The sequence below is a fragment of the Petaurus breviceps genome, unplaced genomic scaffold, assembly GCF_028583685.1.
Source record: "Petaurus breviceps papuanus isolate PSGF00001 unplaced genomic scaffold, PetGlider_PUasm1.0 551, whole genome shotgun sequence".
In the NCBI taxonomy this organism is placed as follows: Eukaryota; Metazoa; Chordata; class Mammalia; order Diprotodontia; family Petauridae; genus Petaurus; species Petaurus breviceps.
In genome coordinates this window covers 25,704,428-25,730,549 of record NW_027186372.1, presented here as the reverse complement: position 1 = coordinate 25,730,549, position 26,122 = coordinate 25,704,428, and the positions used below count along the sequence as shown (strand labels likewise).

Genomic DNA, 26,122 nt, shown 5'->3' with positions numbered 1-26,122 from the left:
CAAAAGAAAGCATACTGCAACTTTAAAAGGATTTTTTTGGTAAAGAGTCTGGATCACTAGAACATTACTAAAAAGCAGAACAATTTTAACAAAATGTTTCTTTACAGTTTCATAAAGATTTTACTAGGACAAATCTTCAAAAAATCTCCGTATCTGTTTGCCCTGTCTTTTCACTGCTTGTTCCTTGTCTTCTCCTTGGAGAGCTGATCTTTCTTTCTTTCTCTAAGGAGACTTAGAAAGGGACCTGCTACAACAACCTTGCTTACCACTTCCTCCTTTTGGGATGTCAACAAGAGGTTCTCAAATCATTGTGGGGCCTGTTCTTAAGGTTTCTGCATCATCAAGTTTTAACCTAGACAGTTACATTTTGTAGTAATTTATTTAAATATCTAAGTTATTAAAGAGTTTGAGCTCAACAGTTCATATCAACCTTGATTTATCTATGAATTCTTCTGGAAAAAAACACATACTAACAGCTACACTAAATCACAAACCAGAAGACTGTTATAAATACACTCTAGTGCTGAGCACAGTGCCTGGTACATAGTAGGATTTAACAAATGCTTGTTGATGTGACTCCTCTACTGCTCCCCAAATGAAGAATTTCTTATAACTTAAAACTCAGTAACTCCAGGTAAAGGAAACTGACCTGAATTACACTTTTTCTCCAAACTAAGAGGCATTTTTATAAATAACAGACTCATTCAACAGTACAATATGGCTTATATTTGGCAAATGATTCATCTGCCAAATTTTACTTTTTCATCCTAAATGTCCTTATAAGTAAACAGGAAGTCACACATACAAGAAATTAAAAAAAAAATCCTGAGGTGGAACTTAAAAAAAAATTTTTTTTAACGTAACTCTTTAGTTGCACAGTCAAGAAAATCTCATCATACCTTGTGAAGGAAAGTTTCCTGATGCAGCAGCTGATCCAAAGTCAGCAAACCCTCCAAAAAGATCAGCTGATCCACCTGGAAATTAGGGACAAAGGAAAAGTAAATATTATCTTCAAAGAAGAACTAGTAATTCCAAAGCCATTTTTATTTTTTAAAGCAATCGGGGTTAAGTAACTTGCTCAAGGTTACACAGCCAGTTATTTCTGGGTGTGGTGCTAAGTATCTGAGCACAGATTTGATCCCCCAGGTCATCCCGACACTGGGGCCGGTGCTCTTACTCACTGTACTACCTGGCCGACCCCCAAAGCCATTTTAACACCTTAATTTTTAGAACAGAAAAAGAACCAGAATCCTCTCCCCATGATGCTTAAAAGCAAGAGTTGATCAACATTAGTGTGCAAGACACTACAATGGTTCTCTTAAGTAACCAGTGGCACTCAGTTATATTTCTGGTGAAATAAAATGCACCATTCTTGGTGTTAAAGACATTATATTAAAAAAAAAAAACTAAACTAGGGATGGTATAAAAAAAGGTAAAATTATTCTGTTATTAACATCTGAAGCTGATTTGGGTTAAAAATTTTTAAAAATGGGGAATATCAAAGTCCTAATGCTTCAGGGAGATTAATTTGGCATGAAAATTCTGGTCCATATATTGTCAAAATACTATAAAAATATTAGGATTTATTTTTCTGATGTTTCAAGGACAAAGTGCACATCATGATTATTTTTAAACATCCTTTTTAAAAGAAGTTCAAATTACAAATCTATAAATATATATCAAATAATACAATGTCTAATTTTTAAAATTCTTGCTTGTAAATTTATGCCAAATTTAATTTCTACCAACAGTTTCAACTGAGATGTATCCTTTCAAGTAACAGTATATTGAACATTTCTTTCTCCATTTCAGTTTTAAACTTTCTAATAGGCTGACCTAAATTCTGAAATGATTGCCCTTATTTTTGTTTGTCCTTAAAGAATTCACCTCATAACAGTCACAACCTTAGAAGTAGCAGCAGCCCAATTATTGTGCTTTTAGTGTTATGCGTACATTATATAGGTTACATCACAGCTGCTTAGCCTGCAGTGCTTAGAAACTAGCCAGGTGGGACTGGAACATCTGTGCTGCACTCAAACACCACCAGGGACAACTTCCAACATCTGGTGCCATTTCTGAATTGTCTTATCGCTGCAAGACATTCTGCCCCATCTGCTACACTCAACTGGGTTAATTAAACTAGAACCATCTCCCCTTTTTAATAAATGGCCAGCAGTAATGAAAGGAACAATTCAGTTTCGGATACATGTGTACTTGTATTCCTTTTTAATGCCATTTTATCATACTCAGCTATCGGCAGGCATAACAAATACCCTTCTCCCTCCCCAAAATGGGAATCTACCACCCACTACACTTAAACTACTAAAAGATATTAAATCAAAGATGGAATCCCATTTCTGTGCTTTATATTACAGTCTTCAAAGCACAATGTCATTACAACCTTAGTTTTCCCAATATCTGCACATGTATTACACTTTGTGCTAATCAGTAAGTTAACCTGATCCATAAATTAATCCAATTTGTTTACATTAATTTAACACAGTAATAAAAAAACTTGAATATAGGTCAAGGAAAATAACTAATTTCAAAATAACAGATTTATTATTAGATGACAGAACTGCGTTTTATCATTTCATAGGATCAACGATTTAGAGATGTGACGTTAGCTCACTCCTCCTCATTTTACAGGAGGAACTGAAACACAGAAAAGGTAAATGACTTGCCCAATGTCACAGGAAGTGGACGAAAGGCTCCAAATCAGGACTTAAAACCCTAAAGCCAATACTTTTCCCCTTGTACCACATTGTTTTGTATTAACAAATGTAAACAGGAGAGCTGTTTTCAATTTCCCTATATAATGAGCAAAATACAATTTATTTTCACTTAAGCACTAGCTCCTCTCAAACTGTGGACTATAAGTTTAAATGCTCCCATGTCCTAAATTAAATACCTGAGTACTCAACCTGGTTCATTATACTTCTCCATCTTTTATCATAAAGCCACCCAAAAGAGAGGCATTTGTTGTAGACACCAAGTGTCTCCTCGCCTTCTATACTATAAGAAGACTGCCCAAATTAAAGAGGAGGCACAAGTGGACTACCTTTTACAGAAAAGGGCCATCACCTCAAAAGGAGAGCTGATATTTCCTTCATCTCATAATTATCAAGTGCATTCAGCACAATTATGATTCTACTTAGTCTCAACAAAACAAATACTACCTTAAGTTTCATGTTTCAAAGTTTTGAACTCACCCTCTTATGTTTCAATCAAATTTCCTTACTTGCCCAGGAAACCTATCTTTTACCCAAATGTGTGGTACAATTCACATAAAAATGATTAAGGCCACAAACATTTTTTTAATTCTTTGGTTGTCCCAGCTAATTTTTTTGAAGAGAATTTTAAAAGCTGTCTTCTGCCCTCTCACATTCTTTGCTGCTAAGAAAAAACGTTCCCATACTCTATGCAGAAAGTATATATTGGTCCATCACAAATCAAATGGATGTGAAAGACTGTGTTAAACTTCACAACATGAGCTATCCTTCAAGATTCCCACATGAGAGCTGTCATTATAAATGAACCATTTCCATCTGCCTTCTCAGGGCAGCAAGGAGGTTATTTACAATCACCAGCTGGTAACATGTCTTTTTTCACAACCCTGTTATACAAAGGAAAAATATAGCCCAAACTACATGGTATTTAAAATACAGAGTAAATAACATCTACTTTGAGAAGTATTTTCATCAGTTAGGTATTAAAACTGATGGCTAAAATAAAACTGTCTAATGTAGGAACACCTGAATTCTGAGTTGGTATCCTGAGAATGTACTAGGTATATAATAATATTTATGCGAACAACTTCAGTCTAAATCTTAGCTCTATTAAGGGTTTCACTGCAGATGTGTACTTATGTATTTAAATCTCTAAATTATTCATTAATAAAAAATCCTTGGTATAGATATAATGAAGACTAATTTGTATACTTCATAATTTTATGAGGTTGATAAGAGAATTTTATGAGAAAAATCTGTCAATGACCTATTTGTTATTCCCCCTTGAATTCTATATGCCAACAAACTTGAAATGAGCATCTCCCAAATTTGTACTGAGTATATTTTTTTCATCTGAACACCACCAAGCATATAAATAACCTCATATGAGGGCATCCTAATGAACCAGTACTTTAGTTAGTTAAGAGGGAACTTTGGAACTATTTTTGAAGAAAATGTGATATATTCAGTACTAAAAGTAAAACAGGTGTCCCCTCCCATATCTGATGCTTCCCATTTAAAAGCCACCAAAATATCCCTAAGACATAGTTCCACATGAAAACATACCAATATCAGAAAGTTTTCATGGCATCTAGTAATGAATCTTGATGAATGGTTGGGTTAGTCTCATTTTAAACTCAATGGAACATTTCATAACAGTTTTACCATAGGTGTTCTCAAAGATGCTAACAAGTATGAAACCCTGCCCCAAAACATAAAAATTTTTCTTTTTTTCCTGAAAGGAGACAGTCATCTGTAAGCGGCACAGATGCCTTGTCTGCTTAGCTTTTACAATTCATGCTCTTACTATTACTCTTGCAGGATGGCACAAGCGTAAGTATGGGCACATCTGCTGAACGACACCCAAATGGCATCACACACAGCAATGGTAATGTGGCAACTTCCTACATCTTTAGATGTGTAGGTGAATCTTTTTTTCAATAGTAAAGTCAATCTGAAACAGCCTTTATATTATTAAAATATCTAAACAGAGATCCAGGATAATGGATAATTTTCTCACATTTGTCATGTGATTTGGACTTAAGATCGAAAAAATAAGAAAAAGGTCTTAAAAGTGGTTTGTAGGACAATTCTTTCATTTTGCTTAAGTGCTTAAAAGAAAATGAAGTTTAATGTGAGAACTTAGACATTTTATTCAAACTTTCACTAAATATTGGAGGAAAAGTTAACATAACTTTAACTGGGGTTTCTCATATACATCTCTATATTAAGAATGATTTCTATTTAACTTATCAAACTTTTGCTTGTACTTGAGGAAGAAAGCTGCTCAAAGGTTTCTTGCCCAAAAAAGGAAGTATGTCAGTACCTAAAAATTCTCTCTGTTCAAAGTAATACTGATACACCCCCACCCCAAAAGGTTATAGTCATCCAACTGACCTTCCTAGGAATGCTCTATTAGAAATACACCATAGGTTATTTGAAAAAAGCTGTTTAATATTTCAAGCCAGGAAATCCAAAATAGTTGATACTTTGACACACTATTTCTGTATTAAAGATAAATTTCAATTTAACCATTTTACACATATACAGAGAGAGAAAACTCAAAAGCACACCCAAAAGAAGGAAAATGAATGGTTGTGGCTTTAGGGTTGCCATATTAATAATATTTGATAATTTTAGATCGATCTATCTATGACATGAACATGAAGAAAGAATAGGGAAAAGACTAAGAAGCAGAGAGAAGGGCATATGGGAACCTAGACTTTCTAATGCAAACAGGTCAGTACGAATAAAAACACTTTCAGTTAATATCTTCCACTTAAACCTGGAATGCAAATTGTTTAGCTCAAATGTGCTTTAAAATTAATTGTAGTATTCAATCTACTTAGAAGATTATTCCTATCTCTTTCCTTATCACATCATCTTTCTTCTTGCTGTTGGAATTTTATTTAACATGTATTTAAAGCAGAATTTGCAAAATCTGTGCTTTGCATTAGTTTTACTTGATGATCTGTCTTCACCAAAACAGTAATTTATTATGCTACAACCATGCACACAACCTTAAAAAAAGGACATTTTTCCTGAAATCAGTTTTTCATGGTTTAAAAAATATATGAAGGACATTTAAATATAGCAGAGATTTAGAACAAAAGTTAAGAAGATTTTATCCTCAAGTACTGAAAAAACCTACTAAGCAGACCAATGAAATAGCATTGCTGGGCCTCCTCCTTCCAACTGAAACAAAAGCTTGCCCTGTCTTCTAGACACGCCTCGAGTTCCACAGAGCCAAAAGAAGTTACCTTCAACGGAGGAGCAATATAACAGGCAAAACCTAGTGCTTTATTCTCCTAAAGCAGAAGGAGCTCAAGGATCAGGCAGCTTTATGAAGAAAAGGACTTTCTTCTCTCCAAGTCAATTCAGAAAAACTAGAAAGTGATGAATGTGATCTCAGCGACAAATTCCACTGAGCATATATTAGCTGAACATAACACTAATGTTATGTAGAGCAGGATTACTTTAAAGTCAAGTCACTGGAATGAGATCTTTTAAAAAGTGATTTTATAATAAGCTTTATTTTTTATAAAGTTATTTTACTCACAAACATAAAATGTACAGAGTATGATGCTAGGTACTGGGGATGCAAAGTAGTAGGGGGCTGGACTAGACAACTTCTAAGATCCTTTCTGACTCTAAATCTATGACTCTATGAGGAAGTATGGCTCCTACATTCAAAGGATTTAGATCCTGTAAGCAGGAAACATACATAAAAGATAGTAGCAAGGCGAGCAGTTGACTAAATTGAGCAAAACAAGCGTGAAGGTTTTGCTCCAACAAGATGTCCTTTATTCATACTGAAATCATACAGAAAATTCCTTGAAAGCTGATTACAAAGGTAACCATTCAACAATCCCTTGATAACTAATACTAAGCAAAACATAGATACCAAATGTGTTCATCATTATCATGAAAGACTGTCCTGCTCAAAATTAAAATGAAAAGTGTAGTCCACATGGATAGTGAAATTTTCTAAATATTCCTATCTGTAGATACACTGAATTAGGAGTTCTATAATATTTCCTCAATGACATTCTATCCACTCAAGAGACTGGCCTAGTAATTCATACAATAAAAATGAAAACAATAAAAAAATGCACAATATGCAGGTTATGACTTTTAGTGAATGTGTCCATGCATGTATTAGTGTTATTTTGGACAGGTGTTGAAGATGGACAATGAAGAGCTGGGCTCATGATTGAGCAAAGTGGGCTGGGACGGCATTTGGGAAACTGTAGATTCCCAAGTTGATTCCTGCCATGAAATCACATCTTTTAAACAGCAATACTCTCCCAGTGATACATGGCTATCAATCAGAGAACACCAAGCCATAGAAAAATCAAAATGCAAGAGATCCAAAGGGAAATAGAAACACATTTTGGGGGAAGAAGGGTGTATGTAGGTAGGTTGTAGCATGCTAATGTAATGTTCCATAATAATGATCACAATGGCATAAAATATTCATCAAGGACATATGTGACCAGGAAAAAAGAAGTGGGCTGGTCATGTAAAAAAGCAAGAATTAACAGATGGACAATATTAAAAGACAAAAATTGAAGAATGAGAAAATACAGCAGGGCTGTAAACTGGAAGGGCAGCTATACCTTTAAGCTCATAAATCGATCTGTCTTTGTTATATGTCATGCTATACTGCAACTAAGTGGCATAGGTTACAGGTAGTATAAGCGCGGAGAGAAATGTGATCACTAGCTGGCCAAATTTCTGTGCCTTTCCATTACCTTATTACATATCATCAAACCAGAAGTTGAGGTTAGTAGTCTCTCAGACAGACAGACAGACAGACAGACAGACACACACACACACACACTCTTCTACAATCCCTCTACCCTAAGCACTGTTTGTCTTTTCTACCTTTCTTTTTATAGGATCATGAAATATATGAATTACGAAAGATAGTCAATCATGTACTACAATTCCTTCATTTTACAAATGGAAGGAATTGATACTTGGAAAGTTTAAGTGACTTGTCCATAGCACAAAGTGGGGGCAATACAAGACATGTCTTCCTTATTCCTAATTTAATGCTCTTTCCATTACATATTATACAATCTCCTTTTCAGAAATACTATTTTACAACTTTCTTTTCAGTTTAAAAGTGATGCAATATGTTTTTTATTGGAGTCAGAGAGGTTCTGTGATGAAAGGTTTTTTTAGTGGAGAAAAGAAAGTAAACATGAAGCTTACCTGTTGGTTGGCTAGCGCCATCAAACAGTAGATCAACGAGGTCACCAGATGATTTGCTGCTAGGCACTGAAGTCTAAAAGCAAACCCATAACATATCAGTTTAAATAAACTTAATTTTTTAGATTTTTCTAGAGTACAACTCTTCCAATGAATAAAGCTTTCAAGTAATTGAAAAAGTTGAGTGGACAGAAACTCTGGCCAGCTGGACAATTACTAAGTTTTACATTTTATCCATTTCTACTTCTAAACAAAGCAGCTAGATATTCATTTTAAACAAGGGGAGTCATATTATTGTTTAAAAGATCTGCTAACTTCAACTACAGAGACAACTCTGAAACATGCAGAGTTTGGCACTTGCAGACCCAGGTAACCATCTGTACTACTAGACAGGTGTGGTTCCTCAGAAGAAGTTTCTAAACTTTAATGAAATCATACTTCTTCTAGTTAAAAACAAAACAAATAAAAACTTTCACAAACACTGACAAGTCTACAAACTTGTATTAAGTGCTTACAGCACATCTAAAACTGCAGGCATTATGACAGATATATCATGAAGACAACATGATCATTATCCTAAATCAGCTCATAATAAAATTAAGTAGGAAGGACCAAAACGCACACATGCAAACTAGAGGTGAAAGATAACTGTAGATTGGCATAATCCCCACAAAGAAGTTAGACTTTAAAGAGCTGGACGTGGTAAAGAGGGATGTGGAGGGGATTCCATACAAACGCACATGAATCCACAGGAAAGGCAGGGCCAACTGATGGAAACTTAATGTCAGGTTAAATGACACTATACTTATCCCCATTTCCAAATACATATTCATTATTGTCTGAATCTTTGTTTATGATGTTTATTGTTTATTCTGGTGTTTATCCTTTCTACCAAAACAAATTAAATTATGTGAATCTTTCAAAGGATCAAATCAAATGAGGTAATACTTGTCAAAGCACTTAGTACAGTACCTAGCATACAGCAGACACCATATATACTTATTCTATTCCCCTTCCCTCTTCAAAGCTGAAATCAAGCCCTACTGTGTCCATGAAAACTTTTCTAATTATACACTACCCCACACTAATCTCACTTTTCTCTACACTAATAGTTTAGACCTGCGGTGGAAAATTCAAATAGAAATGGAGGTCATTAAACCATGTATAAAGATTCTTCTGGGACACATATTGACTTAGAAAAATACATATGAACATTAACTATGCCTCTATTCTTATTTATTTTGTTAAATATTTCCCAATTACATTTTAATTTGGTTTATGTCATACTTGAATGTTGTGGGTGGGCCACATGTTTGACACCTCTGGTAAGACCATACAATCTAGTTCTTGATATGTATGTATATATCTTTCCAATGATTCTTCTTCCTAAAAGTCTCATGTACATACTGCCTCCCTAACTAGATTGTGAACCCTGGTGCTGAGGTCTTAAAATCTTTAGTGATATATGTCACATCTCCCAACAGCAGATTTGAACAAGTGTGAAGATAATTTTTTTCCCAACCAAGAATTACAGAACAACATGGAAAGCATGTTGCTCAAGTTACCTATAAAGTATCTATATTCAAACTCTATGCTATACTACTCATGCCTATCAAGAGTTATACCAACTCTCAAAATATTTTTTTTTCCGTTTTCTAAGTCAGTATATGATAGAAGAGAGAGCTGGAACAAGAACTCTGAGAAAATAAGACACTGAGAAAAACATCAATATCACACAGGAGAATTTATCCAGAGAGGCAGGTTATATTAACAGTGGCAAATTCATTCAGTATGTCAGGTTCATTTTTAGAGTGACTGAAGCAAAATAGTTTTCTGATATTCTTTAAAGCTGACTTTTTCAAGTGTATGTTAAATGTATACTGCCCCTATGTATTTTATTTCTTTTCTTTTCTACAACAGGAGTCTATTCTCAGAAATTCCTCTGTGGCTCCAATAGTGATGTTAGTTATTCTCAGAAGACAGAGGTAGTTCCAAGAAAGAAATCTATAAATGATAGTCTGTTTCTTCTACCTAAAATGAAGTGTTGCTTCTGCATTCCGGATTTGTGTTCAGGGTCACCAATTGAATGCTTTCTCTGCCCAAAGGGCTTTCCTATTATAAAGAGATTTGCTAGAGAATTCCTAATTAACACGGCTACCTGTTAAGAGTAGACTGTTCTGTGCCCACGCTGCAAATTTTGAAAATATGTAAACTTAGGGCTATTCCTACCTTTATTGAAGACTGAGGTGTATGAGTTGTAGCATTTTGATCTGGACTTGCTTTATCCCCTGTGTAATGCGCTGCTGCTCCAAGATCAATCGTTTTGGAAGGATTTGCTGTGCGTTTATGTCTAGTGGTGGTTGTCTCTGTGGCTTGTGTAATATGAATATGTTTTGTTGTCACCGTTTCCTCTTCATCTTTGAATTCGCTTTTTGGAGATTTACCTCTTCTCGCTTTCTTTTCTTCATCACTGTCACTAAAAGATATTTTTAAAAAATCAAGCAAAATAATAAAGTGATACTATTCTGAAACAGTTATCCTTAATGATTTGTATTTAGGAATTTGAGGCACAGTAACACTGAAATTCCACACTTCATTACACTAGCTAGGATCATCAGAAAGCTATCTGAATAAATACTTTAGTGAAAGGAATAGCAATATATTTCAAACAACTCTTATGAAATACATTTCCTATATAAAAGTATAAAAAATTTAAATAACTGACAAATAGGTGTTATATAGATCTCATTTGACACCCCCCCCAAAAAAACTTGTGAATTAAGTAAATATTGCAAATATCATTATCTCGATGTTGTCAATAAGGAAAATTACTGAGGCCTTGAGAAATTAACTAATTTACTTCAGGCACTTCTCTGATTTATTATACTTCTTTTTAAAGCACCTGTCAGTGCTTAGATATTCTGAGATTTGGAGTCTCACTTAAAAAACAACATAACAGAACCATCTTAATAGTAGTATTATCTTTGATCAGATTGCTACAGTGTAAGCACCAGGGTTTGGCATCCATTTTCTTGCAAAGATGCTTGCAAAACAGCTTCCTGTTGGGGGCGGCTAGGTGGCACAGTGAGTAAAAGCGCCGGCCCCGGAGTCAGGAGGACCTGAATTCGGTTCTGGCCTCAGACACTTAACACCCACACAAAAAAACTAGCCATGTGACCTTGGGCAAGTTACTTAACCCCAATTGCCCGGCAAAAGGCAAAAAAAAAAAAAAGATTCCTGTTTATTGCCTCTATATAGTATTATATTACTACTAACTCACCTGAGCAATCTTTTCAAACACTACAATTATTATCCCCAATTTCAAGATACTTAAACTGATTTCTATATAAGTGAAAAAAAAAACCCTCAGAATTTAATTTACTTAGTAACAAGTATGCTACATTTTAGTCTAGATGGAAAGCTTAAATATATTGAAGTATTTTGAATAATTACCTTCTGCATATAGCCTAAAACAAAAATTTGTTTTTAACAGAATAAAAGAAAATGGGCTGGTACCTTTAGATATCAAAACTCAAAGAAACACTGGTGATTTGGGAGAAAATAAGGAGAAGGATATGCCACATGTCCTGTTTTATCTAATCTTAAAGTAGGCCGAGTTCAATTTAAAGATACTACTTAACACAGCATAGAAAAAAATTCCTACTTCACTAAAAAATTACTATTGAAAGGCACTAATTCAGACTAGGCTACAAGCAATTTTCTACTTATATATGAATCATTTTGGAACTCTGAAAATCTAAGATGAAGTAGACTGGCCTTCCACAGAGAAAGGGGTTAATAACATAGTTTTGTAGCTACATGATTTTAAAGTCACAACTCTGAAATGCATTCAGTGGCCCTTCCTACTTAGCAGCACAATAACTGGACGGAAGAATTATTAAACTAGTGTTGTGGATCATGCTAGTTATGCTGATGAAAATCTTACTTTTTTATACTCCACATGTTTTGGGTCCAGACTAATTTCGTAGTTTGTGACTTTTCAAGCCCAAGCTATCAATAATGAAGTAATGAGCTTTGTAGTTTGAGTTCTAAAAAGCAACATGAAGAGAGATCTATCAATATTAAAGGATTCTCTCTCACCCCCATGCCTAATTATTTTGGCCTGGTGCTCAGATAGGTCTAATCATCTAAAAATCTACATGCCTCATTTCCCAAATAAGGTGACAAAATAGATCTGGCTAGAAAGCTTTTGTATGTTCTAAGCCTTTGTTGTATCAATTATTAGGACTTAATCTAATAGGTCATATACCCTTTCCTATTTATCTTGTCAATACTCTTTCATATCCTTCCCTCTACTACAACCTGAATACTCCAAACCAAAGAAATGAAAATTATAAGTTCTTAGACATATGTATAGAGGTTTTATTTTAGATTTAAGGAATGAATGGGAAAAGTTAAGGAAGGAAGGAGAGAAAGATGTGAAGAAACATAGTAAAGAAAAAAAGATTAGAACACAGTAGAGAATATTAAGATGCAGAAAGTCAGATCCCTAGTAAACGGGCTGTCTATGGCATCACCTTATTTATCCTTTGAATAAAGCCCTTGAGTACAAGAATGCCAAAAAGAAAATTCTAAAAATTCATAAATTCTTGGGCTGATAAAGACAACAGTCCAGAAATAATCTTGAAGGTGAAGGTCAGTCTATGGTATTCCCAGGACTCTGGGAAGTAAACAAAATAAATGTGCTGAGAAGCAGGATATTAGCAAATATTCCAGTACCTGCACAGCCTTCGAATACAACAAAAAGCTTAGGAGATTAGTTCTACTGTTTCTATAATAGTCACAGAAATATTACAGATCAATGTTTCCTTTAGAGGTAAGAGACTTCACTATGTAGGGAAGAAATAAATACTTAACACAGACTTATGAAAAAGCAATATAGCAAACGCTGAAATAATTTAGATTTTGCTCTATATAACTACTGAAGGAAAACGAGATGCATGAAAGTAGATGCCATACCTCAGAACCATACTGTGGCAATTAATTCTTCTGGTCTTTATTACTAACCTGTTGGGCACTTTGCTGTTTCCCCTTAAATGTATATGAAATGAACACACAATGAAGTGGCAGAAAGCAAAAGAATAAAATTCCAAATCCTAGCTTTTTAAAAAGTATTTTAGAGAATAATTTCAATAAAGTTGTAGTTCCCGTCCCCATTGGAGGGACAATTTCTTCTTCCTTATGTATTTCACCTGACACCTTAAGGCAACCCACATCCTGCTGCAGAATCAGAATAAACACCAGCAGTTCTTGTTCTAAGGGAAATATTCACCATAAGAGAGATTAAGTGACTTAAAAGTAAATGTATAGAGAAAACCTGCTCAACTTTAAGAATTGGTGGAAGTGACTGAGAAGGAAAATGAAGGAATACTGTTGGCAAAACACATTTGACACAGCATTAAAAAAACAAGCCACAACCCTTTCCAAGAGATCTAGGAGACAAAGTGTTAATACCTGCATCTTTCTGGGGAGTCTTCTCTATCTTTCCTGCGGAACTTGCTGATGGTGTCATCAATTGTGCTTCCAATTTTATCACTCAGTTCACCTAATTTATCACTGAATGGAAAAGCACTCTTGTTTTTATCCCATTCCTCATCCCATTTTGACTTTGGTTCAGGATCGTACCTTTCACCTATATGATGCATTAAAAACACAAGTAAAGCTAAGGACGTTAAATTCAAAAGGATGCCTGCAGTTCTAATTTCTGAAGCCTTTCCTTCTACAAAACAGTTTTCAAAGCAAAACTCAAAGCTCCCAACAGTGCTGAATCAACACAATTACAGCAAGGCACAGCATGTAATGCCAGTCATTAAGTGGCAGGAATGCAGATTCAAAAGCTTTTGTTTATGAAAACTTCCATAGGCTTAATGCCCAGCCCAGCACATAAGAAGTTCTTAAATGCTGCTGAAAGGATCACCACAAAGATAGAAAAATCAAACACAATGATAACAAGAAAATCAGAAATAGAAAAAAATTATGGTCATTTAAAGAAAAACATTTTAAGTTTTGGGGAAGATTTTAAGATGTTTTAATGTTATGAATATTTGCAAACTACCATTGTACTCCAAAGTCTAGGAAAAGTATGTAATTTTGCCTTACTATCTAAATCTTATATTACAACATATCATGAAGAAAACCTAAAGCATCACTAAACAAAAATCAAATTTCAGAAAAGAATGGAAAGGAAATGAACACAACAAACATTTAAGATAAAAAATATTGAACTGATGCTAAAACATTACTTTCCAACAGGTTACATGTGTTTTCAGCAGTTAAAAAATGACTGACAGCAATTTTGTAGATTCAAATGAAATAAAACAAATTCTCATGATCAAAATTATATATTTTCTAATATGTCAAAGGAACTTAATAAGAATTCTTTGTTTTAAATGACAACATCATCTAGTAGGGAAAACAATTTTGTCACAAACTTTTCTACTAGGTAGTGGGGGTCAGCAGTAGCTAGTCTATAGAACCAAATTTTTGCCACCACCAGTTACACAGAATAGAAACAAGATGACTAACAAAAAGTACCTTGGCATTAATGTAAACTAAACAGTTAAAGATAGCACACCACTTGATCAACTACACACATAGTTCAAACACACACCTGGACTTGCACTACACTTAGGAACCATCTGCTTGAACCGTAGGAAGCAGTGAGTGAACAAGCCTGAGATCATAATTTCAAGAACTTCACTTTTAGTCTGGTTTGTCTAGTGGCCTCAGAGAGAAATGGGGAAGAATGGCAATAAGTGGGATCTCATTCAGTGAGCTGGGAGTGTATTCTTGCATACATGTCCAGAATGAATTTAGGAAAAAGTGTATGGAATAGGCTATGAGGTGAAATGTGACAATGGGGGAAAGAAGGGGTGGGGTAATCTCTTGAGTGGCCTTAGGAAAACAATATTAAAAGGTATGGAATGACTTACTAACAATAATGAACTCTGGAATAAACTAGTATTAACTACAATAGACTGCTTTCAATAATGGTTTCTTAGTCTCTTAAGAATAAAGACTGTCAGGTGCTTCTGGAACAGACCGACATTATTTAAATATGGCCCAACAGTCTTTGAAAATAAAAGTGCTAGACAATTATTTACAATAAAAGGACATTTTTAAAAGCCTAGAAATACTCCAACTTAAAAGGAATAACTATATCCATGCTATCAAGTCTAAATATTAGGAATGTTTTCCAACAATGAAGTACAAACATAGGCAAAATCTAGATTAGATCATGAAAACGAATTATAACAGAAAAAATGATTATAGATTATGTACAAAGTCATTATGCAAAAATTACTGAATAGCAGTGATAGCATCATCTCACAGAAAACGTAAGTCTCATTACGTGAGAAATGGCTACTTGAGTCTCTGGGCTACATAAACGACAATGTCAAAAATTATAAAAGCACAAAAACATTATTTTAAATTGATTAAAGCCTGAAACTACACTGAATTATTGCAACAGAAGGAAGTTCATTATTACAGACTTGAAATGTTTCACATTTCAAAGGTATCTTAAAGCTCAAAATTCCATGATTTTAAGTTTTCTATCACTATCAGATACACTTTTCTAATTATGCCAACAGAAGGACAGGTACATGTACAGGTAGTCCATAAAGCAAATATGTTGAAAAATGTGATTTAAAATTTTTTTTAAAAGAAATAATTAGTGCTCCCAAACTGCTCCTGTAAAAATGAAGTGCGCAGCTATTTCCTGAACAAAATTTGAAAATCTTAGATTCCTGATAATGTGCTTTAAGTTTAAGTAAAATAATCACGACTGTTCAAGAGTTGCTCTTTATGTTATATTTCTATTAATATAAAAATTTTCTGATTTTTAGAGGATTTCAGCAATTTTTATGTTCAACTATTTTTCTTTTTCTCTGTGGGAAGAGAATATAAGAAATCAGGAATTCTTCATGCTTCCATATGTAAAGTGTTAAGATACTTTAGTACAAGTTTCCTATACACCAGTACATCCAAACTTGGGGGTGAGTATGTGTGTGCATGTGTGTGCTTCCCACAAGATCACAGGATCACTAGAGCACCTAGCATAGGGTAGTACAAGTTCAACAGATCACACTCACAAATAGTCACCCTTATTGCACCTTTATTACAAACATAAGGTGACCCATTTTAAGGGTCCTGTTCTACATGTTACACTGTAGCTTGTTCAGAAGGAGAAGCAACAAAGAACATAAGTGAGCAAGTCCACAGCAGTAATTCTAATTCATGTAAACTTGAAGCTGGGTGAGGCAGGAACAGTGTAACAATATAGAACCACAAGCCTAACGGCTACTGAGGATCTGAATTCAGTTATGTCACTGCATGTGGGAGAAAAGTGCTCCACACGGTTTAAGGAAAAGACAGTTATAAAGCTATCGGATTAAAACTTCAGAGGACAACTCACCACCAGTCACCTTTTCTGGGTCAAGGGTAGTTTAAGAGTTGAGACTTGCGGCCTCTCCAACAAAGTATAAATTTCCAACAAGAACTACACTGTTAATACATCATACTTTTTTCATTGTTGTTTGTTTCAAAGTTAAACTTTTAAGAGCATAGATACCAAAGGAGCAAAATTCTTGAATATGCTCAACAGCTAACTTTATGCAAGCACATTCCTAATGATGGTATAGAATATACATTCAGTTGATTACTAAAAGTGCAACTTGCTATGTTAAACCCTGAGAAGCAAATTAGAAGACTCCCAGGATTCATCAGCTAGAAATCTTAAAAACCATTCAAAGTGTAAGATTCTACAGAGTCCTAAATAATTGGGTTTGGTCTCCGGTAATTCACTGATTTTGCAGTAAGTCCCAAGGGTCAACTAAATACATCTGAATGTTCTTTGCCCACTACTCACCATATCTGAACCCTCCAACACTATCTGAAGAAACCCCAACATATTTGTCTTTGTTCTTCTTTGCCTTCTTTCTCTCTTCTCGAAGTCTATCATCATCCTGGGCAAATTCTACCATTTCTTTCACCTTTTGGCGTATATTTATACCTTGGTCCTTGCCATTTTCATCTGTATATGTGAAAGAGAAGAATGTAGCCAACAAAAACCAAGTCACAAGAAAAAAAAAATCATAAACCAAAATACTATTAAAGACAACAGTCTGCTATAATTTTTATTTAAAAAAAAATAAAAAGTTAACAGCACCATTTCATTTTTAATTCAGTTCCCCCTTCTGCAAATTCTAAGACAGACTTAAAATATTTCAGTTTAAAGTATCTTTATAAGAAGCATCTGATTTGCTAAAAATAACTACAAGGTAGTAACATTATGAAACAATAGCTCACAACCAAATGCCAGTTTGCTTTTCCCTTATATTTAAAAAAAAAATACTTTTAGTTTAAGCATTTTTTTTAAAGTGTTTCTATTTCTTGGTTTCATTAGTTTTGGAAAATATTAATTACTAGAGATCTTGTTTAAAGACTGAATTTTTAAAATGCTTTCAACTGGGGTACGCTACAAACTGAAATTTGCTTCACTCTCTAGCCTCTTTCACATTCAAAACACACACTGGCCTTGCTGCCTTTGCACAGTAAATATTATTTGGTGGGAGGAAAAAACCCCAGCTTCAAACAGATGTGTGTGTTTTGGAGCTCTAACCTTTTCTTCCCATATGATTAAAGCTATTCCTTTATGGACACCACAGGGGACCAGTCTCTAGTGCATATTTTAATATAAACCCGAACACTCATGTTGTGTTGGTTCTGTTGTTATTAGCCAGTCTTTTCTGCAAGTTCTTGTCTTCACTAATTAATACTCTAGGGTACCACGTCTTGGATTCTGCACTCTTCACACAACCAGCAACAGTCACATTCTAATTAGAGCGGAGAAGCTTCTAAGCTGGTTCAGGTGACTGACAACTCCAACTACTGTTTTAATTTGCTTATAAGATTTTTCTATTGCTCACCTACAAAGTGGTAATTTTCCAGGGATCGCAAATCATAAATGTGTTCTCTGGCACTTGTAACAACACGCTCTGATCCGTTCCTTATGAGGTAAGCTAGGAGCAGCAACGACTATAAAAATACAAAGCACCTTATGATGGCATGAACAAAAGCTCCATCAGCATTTTACAAGTGTTTTTCTTTAAAAACCAACTAGATTACCAAATTAATTAAAAATATAGACTCATATCAGGCTATAAAGATTCTTACCTTAAACTATATCTTGGGTGCATAGACTTACATAAAAACATAATAAAATTCTTCTATTAAACACAAATCAATTTTAACTTGTTTGAAGGAGGTCAAATGTCCAGTTGAAAAGTAAAAATTCTACTTACTTAGATGCTCCCAGATATCCAAGCATTTGGCATCATGTAAACAAAACATTCACAAAATTGACTAAATTTTTCCCTTTTAATCTAAGTGACATAATATCATGATGGAACCAAGTTTCTACACTGTGGATCATAGTAACTGAATCAGTCTAAATGAACCAAGTCAGTCATTTAAGACAAACAGAAAATTTTATTTTTTTTATATTGAGTACATGGATTCTCTTTGTGCTATTTAAAATTTTTAGGGTAATACCTATACGGATCCTATTGAAAATATTTTTGTTTGTATTTATTTATAAAAGTTCCATAAAATTTCCAAAAATTATGTGAGGATTTTAAAAAACATGAACTTCCTCTGACTTCTAGAAGTTTTATCTAATCTATGAAAAACTGATATAGGGAAAATTGTACAGTATGTTTGAGAATTCCCTTTATCAGGGTATAATTTACTTTATAATTTGCCAGAAGATTTTAATGTTAAAATAGGACGTAGATGATAATTTCAACAACATCTGGTTTTCAGACTTGAAGTTTTTTTAATCAAGCGAGGTTTGTCTGTAATATCAATCTATCAAGAAAAGATGGTAGATGTCAACAAAGTTTTTATTAAAATACAGCTAGTCAAAGTATACTTAGAGACTATAATATGGTAACAATAATGTATATCAAATTGTAGACTACAGTTATATACAAAAAAAATTACTTGGAACACTATTAAAAAAATAACCCTATACCTAAGCATCTGATTTTAGAATTCTGCATTATAACCCATACAAGGTAGGAACAAAATATCATTTTGAGATAAGATCTCATAATTGACTTTACAACTTTTTTTCAACTAGGCTGTGATCATTTCATCAGAGTAGGTATCCTACCTCAGTCAGTATATAGGGCAACCCTTCCACACTTTCCCATCACCTGTGATCCTAATAGACTTTTAAAAAGCAACACACATACACACACACTCTTGCTTCACGTATATGTAATCCAATAATAATAGAATGTTAAGGTTTAAAAAGTGCTTTACACTCTACCAGAACTAATTTTATTAGTCGTACAATTTCTATTTTCATGCTAGAATACCATACTGTGATAGTATTTTATGAAAATTTTCTTTAAAAAAGTCACAGACATACAAAATTAAATGGGAATCAGGGTCCGTGTTAATTTTGTGTGCTAAAATATACATTTTGAAAAAGAATACAATGAAATGAGATTCTTTACATAAAAACTTTACTCTTTATAAAAATCTGAATAAGGGAAATGTTAACTGAGGAAATGAAAGATATAATATACATTTAAAAGCATTATAAGAAAGCTTCAAATATTTTCACATAATGAATAAAATGCTTTAAAATGAGTAGAATACACAAACAACAAAGCTGCCTCTTACTCTTAGCATTCTAAGATATTCTATTATAGCATATAAATGTGTTTTTAAAACACTTTTATTAGTCTACTTCTGTCTGAAGCATATATACCATTAAAATAATAAAACTTTTAAATTTTCTCAAATCCAACCTTATAGACTCTTCTCCAGTTCTTTTTGTTGTCTTTCAACATTCTTGTCCAAAGCATGTTCATAAGTTCAGAAAACTGTTCATACATAAATGTGGCCCTTTAAAAAAAAAAAAGAGGGGTCTACCTTGATTTTCCTGAAAGATTTACAATGTGTTAATTTCAACAGTAGATGGCAGACTTGGTCTAACTTAGTGTTTCCCAATGAGCAAAAAAAGAAAAGTCACAAGTATTTTACAAATCTAATTCCTAAAACTTAAAGGGGCTAACTTCTTTGTAATAGCTAAAAATAGAGATGGAGATATGCAGATAGGCAGGTGGATAGATACCAGCCAGACAGACACAGAAAATATGCATGCGTGTCCACACACACACACAAATAATACCCAATTCATTGCAAGGTCCTATTATCATTAACTTATAAATTATCTACATTTTTATTTGCTACACTAATCTTTATATTAACTAAGGAAAAATTATTTTTAAGCTTTTATTTCAGATTCTTTTATCTATATTATTGTCAACAATTCTATCAACATACAATTCTTTGTGCCTTACTGAACTCTGGAAAAACAGGGCAAGCAATTTATAAATACAACCTGTGTAACCCTTAAAGCAGAATAGACTTTGCTTTCAATTTTCTATATTACTATCTGTTCAGATCCTATGAAATTAAGCTACAGTTGATGGAGAATAAAGCCCGAGTTCGGAAGCAAGGTTTACATTTCTGTTTAAGGATGCACTTCTTTCTGCACTGCTGAGTCAAATTATCACTTACCTGGCAATCTCTCCCATGAGTTGCCCAGAAGGTCCCCAAGGATCATCGTTGGTTGCCTCTCGAACCTTAGACTCAATCTCTGAATAATTCATAACCACATTGGTGCTGCAAAGGAAAAAATTGCACACACATACACACGAAGATTAGCATCAAAACTGAGAAACACATGAAAACTTAATAATGACACTACTGGGTGTCCTAATGAGATACCTCTACAGGGTGGGAAAGAAAACATCTTTAGTGCACAAGCTACCCTGAGGATACTATACTATGCATTTAAGTTATCTTTAAGAAGGCTTTACTATTCCATTAGCCTTCAAGACTACAGATGAGAGACTAGGGATTACATTAGAGTTGGCAGAGGTCCAATAAAAAATGGCTTTTGGTCAAATTAAAATTGAAATTGAACCAATAGAGTCTATCTTCCTGATCAGATCTGGTTTGTATGCAGCCTTATGTGAGTTGCACATTTACGAGAAATTCCATAACTCAATCAGCAAAATTAGACAGAATCTGATGAATGTTATAGTTTCAAGTTTTTGAAAAAGGACTGCAAAGGATTTTCTTAATCATGGTGAGAAATTTGAAAGGCTTGAAGATGTATTAAAACAAGGAATGAAAAAAGCATTTTAAGCAAGAACATCAAATTGAAAAATGAGATGGGAAGATAGCACTGATAAAACTCAATAATTCTACCTTTTTATAATTAATTTAAGAGTTTTAAAGACCCTTTGGGGAAAGCAAAGAAACGAATAAGGTGACAATATTAAGTGCTATGATACTATAAACATTTTAAGTACTTGTCATTAATGAACAATTTCAAAGTATATTAATGAGGCCAATTCAAATCGCTAAGTGTTCTTCAAAAGTCTTAGAAACATAGTCAAAATGATTATTTACTGATTATAATCAAACCACCATCCCCTCCCTCCTCCCTAACGATAGATGTCTTTATTCTGGTTTTAGAGATTTTTAGAAACCATGAGTTTGTTTTTTACTACCCATAAATTCCATGACAAATGAATAGACATCCAAAATTCACTTCAATGCTTCAGTGTCTTCATCTCTGTATATGAAGATCAGTAAAAAAAAAAAAGTTTCTGATTAAATTAAAATGGAAAGTCAAACAAGCCTTTGTTCTAAAAGAAAACGAATATTTTCCTTCCAAAGACAACTATTAATCAAGTTTGTCTTTTAGATCTTCAGGAAAAGTTGCCACAGAAAACACCAACTACTTTAAATGATGCAAATTATTTTCCCTATGACTAACAAGGGCGTGTAAAACCTTAAATAAGTGACTTTTAATAGAGCTAGGAGAAGGGGCAATGTTTTCAAACTGTCAGATATAATAAGGCAAAGTAAAACCAGTGAAGCCACTGGCAAATCTTCACTTAAGTATATCCTTGTAGTGATTCAAAAACACTTATGGATCTCGATAAATGAAGAACATAAGCTTAAGTTGGCTGCGTTCAGAGCTAATTAGCAAAATGAGTCTATCATCTACCATAAATCAAAAAGCATGTCAAAACACAGCTGTGGGCATGGACAATAGTCATTAGGATTATGATATTTCATTTTACAAGTATTATTGAGAATTTACTTGAAATTTACTTGAAATTTACTTATGTAGTTTAATTTATTTCACAAAATACTGGAAGTTATTATCAATCCATACACACAAGCACACACACACACACACACACACACACACTGTTTTTAGTAGAGCCTTCGTGAATCTTACAGTTTTCAGCACACTAGTTTCCTTGTTTAAACTACAAAGAGACCCATGGGTCAAATGAAATAGGTCCTGTTTATATAACCCCCTCACAAAGTTCTTTAAGGTCTGTATATGTGTAGAACGACAGAGCGGTGAAAAAAATGTTTCCTATATTTCTTCAGATGAAAAACATTAAGTTACAAAAAGTGCCAAATATTTTCACTTGCAAATTCGCAATTAAAAAAAAATAGCACCAGGGATTTGGTGTATAGCGGTGTTCAAGAATGGATATAGCAACCAAAAAATGTAATTAAGATATCACTAAATAGGAAACCATGCTTCATTTCTAAAGTCAATACTGTAATAAACTTATTGTTTTCAGCAAAACGGAAAGTGCTCTCTCAAAAATGCCAAGGAGATATCTTGGCATAAATAGTTCCAAAACAAAACATCTTTAAGCTACATTTAATTCAGAAACAAATGTAAACTTGAAAAAAGAGTTGTATAGTTTGGCTTTTTTCCAGGTCATTTAAAAATAACCATTTCTAAAAAGGTGGAAATAACATTTTATTCTTCCTTTCCCATGTTTTCTATGGCCTGCATTCCATGCTCTACCCATGATTCCTGTGACCTTTTCTGCAAAAAAATAATAATAATAATTTATGTCCAGATGTGAAGGGGGAAAAAATGACTAGTTTTATTTCTAAGACTTCCCGTGATAGAGGAAAAAAAAAAGAATGAAAGAGCATTTTAGACACTAGAGGGAGCTCTCTGATAAGTTTTCACTAGACAGTTCAAGCAATTTCTACTAAATTTTTGTAAAAATATTATACAAAAAGTTGAAAATACCATGTCAACTAATAGCTTTAAGTTATGTATACTACTGCCTTTAAATTTATACTAATTCTATACAATTTGGATCACATAGAGAACTTACCTAGTTACTTCAGTCAATTTTCAGGTAAACATGACAGGCAAATAACATGACAAAAGAAAAAGGTGGCAGATTCTATTTGTTAGTTTCCCTACAGTATATTCTTAGAATTCTGGGTAGGTAGTAATTTTTTCATTTCTGTACTGGAATGAACAACGAATTGTCTAAGAACTGTATGACAAGTTATGCAACTTTTGCAGATTTAGCAAAGGCACAATTTATGATAAAAGAGTGGGGTCTAAAACCACAGATGTACAGAAGATACTGTAGAAAGATTGTGATCAGTACTTATTAGATCCCACTGTTCAATTGTAATGGGAAACACTCGGGGGTAATTTCCTAGTAAAACTAATGAAATATTAAAAAAAAACGATAAGAGGGAAAGGATTAAATTGTTGGGTTGTTTTTGTTTTTAATGACTAACTTTTTGCCAACTGAGTGAGAGGACCACTTAGTTTCCAACTGGAAGAAATAACTTACTAAGCACTAAAGCAGTGAGAAGTAGTGAAAAAGTATTATATTTGGAGTAAAGGGAACTGAGTTCAGGTCTACTACTAGTGAACCTCATAGGCAAATCAAAACCTACTAAATCTCAGTTTCTTAACTTTAAAATGAAGGATCTGGGTCTCTAGAGAGACTCTACTTTTAGCTTTAAAGTAAATTAGTGGAATTCAGGAACTGTCAAGTTCTCCAAATTTTAGCTATTCAAGAGCTAAACAATATATATAGCTAAACTTATTCACCAGAAGTATATTGGCATACTACATATCTAATTTTGTACATCCAGGTTTCTACACAATGCAAACAAAAATTTAATAGATTCCTCACTTAAGAAGTGATTTCCCAATTGGTGGTTTATTCATGCTCCTTGTTTTCTCCTCCCCACACACACTTCAGTTTGTTTTTTTTTAATTTTTGGTCAAATTCATTGTTTTAAAAGCACCCTTCAAAAAAAGTCTATAGGATTGCTGTAAGATGCTAAGCAATGAAACTCAATTAACTTTACATTTTATCAGCAGTTCTAGAAAATAGTTCTGTTGGTTAAAAAGGTTGAAATCAGGGGCGGCAAGGTGGCTCAGCAAGTAAGAGCACCAGCTCCAGTGTTGGGATGACACCGGGATCAAATCCGGGCTCAGACACTCAGCACCACACCCAGATATAACTGGCCATGTAACCTTGAGCAAGTTACTTAACCCCGATTGCTTAAAAAAAAAAAAAAAAGGTTGAAATCAATGTTTAAAATGGGGCTTTTTTTTTGACTTGCTTCTGTATTTCAATCACCTATGCTATTCTTGAAATGAATATTAAGAATGTAAGTACCCATTGGCTATATTAAGAGAAATTCACACCCTATTTTTGTATTACTTCCAGTTCAACAAAACATGATGTACTGTCAAAACAAAACTTACTTTTAATTTTAAATGTAACTAATATGGATCCATCAATGTTACTAATAAAAAGAATCACAGCAAAACTCACAAAAATCACAGTACAACTATAATTTTTATTATTATTTTTAAAGCAATTGGGGTTAAGTAACTTGCTCAAGGTTACACAGCCGGATGTTTCTGGGTGGGTGCTAAGTGTCTGAGCCCAGATTCGATCCCAGGTCATCCTGACTCTGGGGCCAGTGCTCTTACTCGCTGTGCTACCTGGCTGCCCCTATAATTATATTTTAACTACTTAAAATTCAATTCAGTCCAACAAAGAAAGTTGTCAACTATACATATGGCAAAATGTACAATAGCTACAGTCTCTGCCCTAAAATAGCTTACAATATGGGCTTAAAAAGTTATATACTCAAAATATGAAATAAAGGAGAATGTAAAGCTAGACTGCACGATGTATAGAGCACTAGAAGCCATCTTCCTGAATTCAAATCCAACCTCAGACATTGTGTGACTGTGGAAAAGTCATTTAAATAACCCTGTTTGCCTCAGTCCCTCATCTGGAAAATGAACCAGAAAAGAAAATCCCAAAACAGGGTCCCAAAGAGCAGGACATGATTAAAATGACTCAACAACAAAGTGACTTTAAAGAAGGGTTATTGCTTCTGAGAATGGTGAGAGATGGGTTAGGTTATATCTACCCCACAATTCCTTAAGTGGGTAAATTAACAGGAATACATATTCCCAATAGATAAGTGATCAGTGAATAACAATAATAATAATAACAAAGTCCTCAAAAGAATAACTATAAATGATTAACTCATAAGAATGACTACTTCAAATCACTAATAATCAAAACAACCCTGAATTTCAATTCATACTCAACAAATTGGCAAAGATGAGAAAAATATTGTAGGGGATTATGGAAAGATGGGTATATGAATGCATTTTTGGTGAAGCTATAAACTGGTCATAACCATTCTAGAAAGCAATTTCTAATTATACAAACACATATACAAACTAAAATCCATACCTACTGAACCAGAGTTTGGATTGCTAGGCAGAAACCAGAAAAGAGATCGCTGACAAAAAAAAAGAAAGGCCTGTATGCCCCCAAAATACCAATATTAGCACTTCTGATCAGGAGATGGCTAAACAAACTGTGATATAGAATGTAATGAAATATTACTGTGCTGTAAGAAATGATGAAGATAAAGAAGCACATTAAGATTTATATGAGCTGATACAAAGTAAAATAAGCAGAGCCAGGAAAACAATATATACAACAATGTAAATGGAAAGAACAATCATAATCAAAACTGAATGTTGAACAAGTGTGGTGACAAAGAGGAGCCATTTCTTCCTGTTCCTTTGTAGACAGACACAGAGGTTCATTGGTATGGAACACTGTACTAATGTTAGGTGTTTTTTTTTTTTTACATTGATAGGTTGGTTGGGTTTTTTTCCCTCTTGTATCTGTACACAGATGTTTAAGTAACAAATATATTAAATATGCACA

General features: G+C 33.8%; 1 protein-coding gene across 2 annotated transcripts in view; it reads right to left on the bottom strand.

Annotated features, from left to right (window-relative positions):
• Positions 1–26,122, bottom strand: part of CLINT1 (clathrin interactor 1) — a 63,770-nt gene that overhangs the window by 6,944 nt on the left and 30,704 nt on the right. For both annotated transcript variants that reach the window (XM_069102483.1, XM_069102482.1), the window contains exons 2-9: positions 20,565–20,669; positions 19,790–19,886; positions 17,897–18,005; positions 16,837–17,001; positions 13,422–13,599; positions 10,176–10,422; positions 7,950–8,022; positions 900–974 (exon numbers count right to left, since the gene is read on the bottom strand). In XM_069102483.1, the coding sequence (XP_068958584.1) occupies positions 900–974; positions 7,950–8,022; positions 10,176–10,422; positions 13,422–13,599; positions 16,837–17,001; positions 17,897–18,005; positions 19,790–19,886; positions 20,565–20,669 (1,049 nt within the window). The remainder of the gene's footprint in view (positions 1–899; positions 975–7,949; positions 8,023–10,175; positions 10,423–13,421; positions 13,600–16,836; positions 17,002–17,896; positions 18,006–19,789; positions 19,887–20,564; positions 20,670–26,122) is intronic.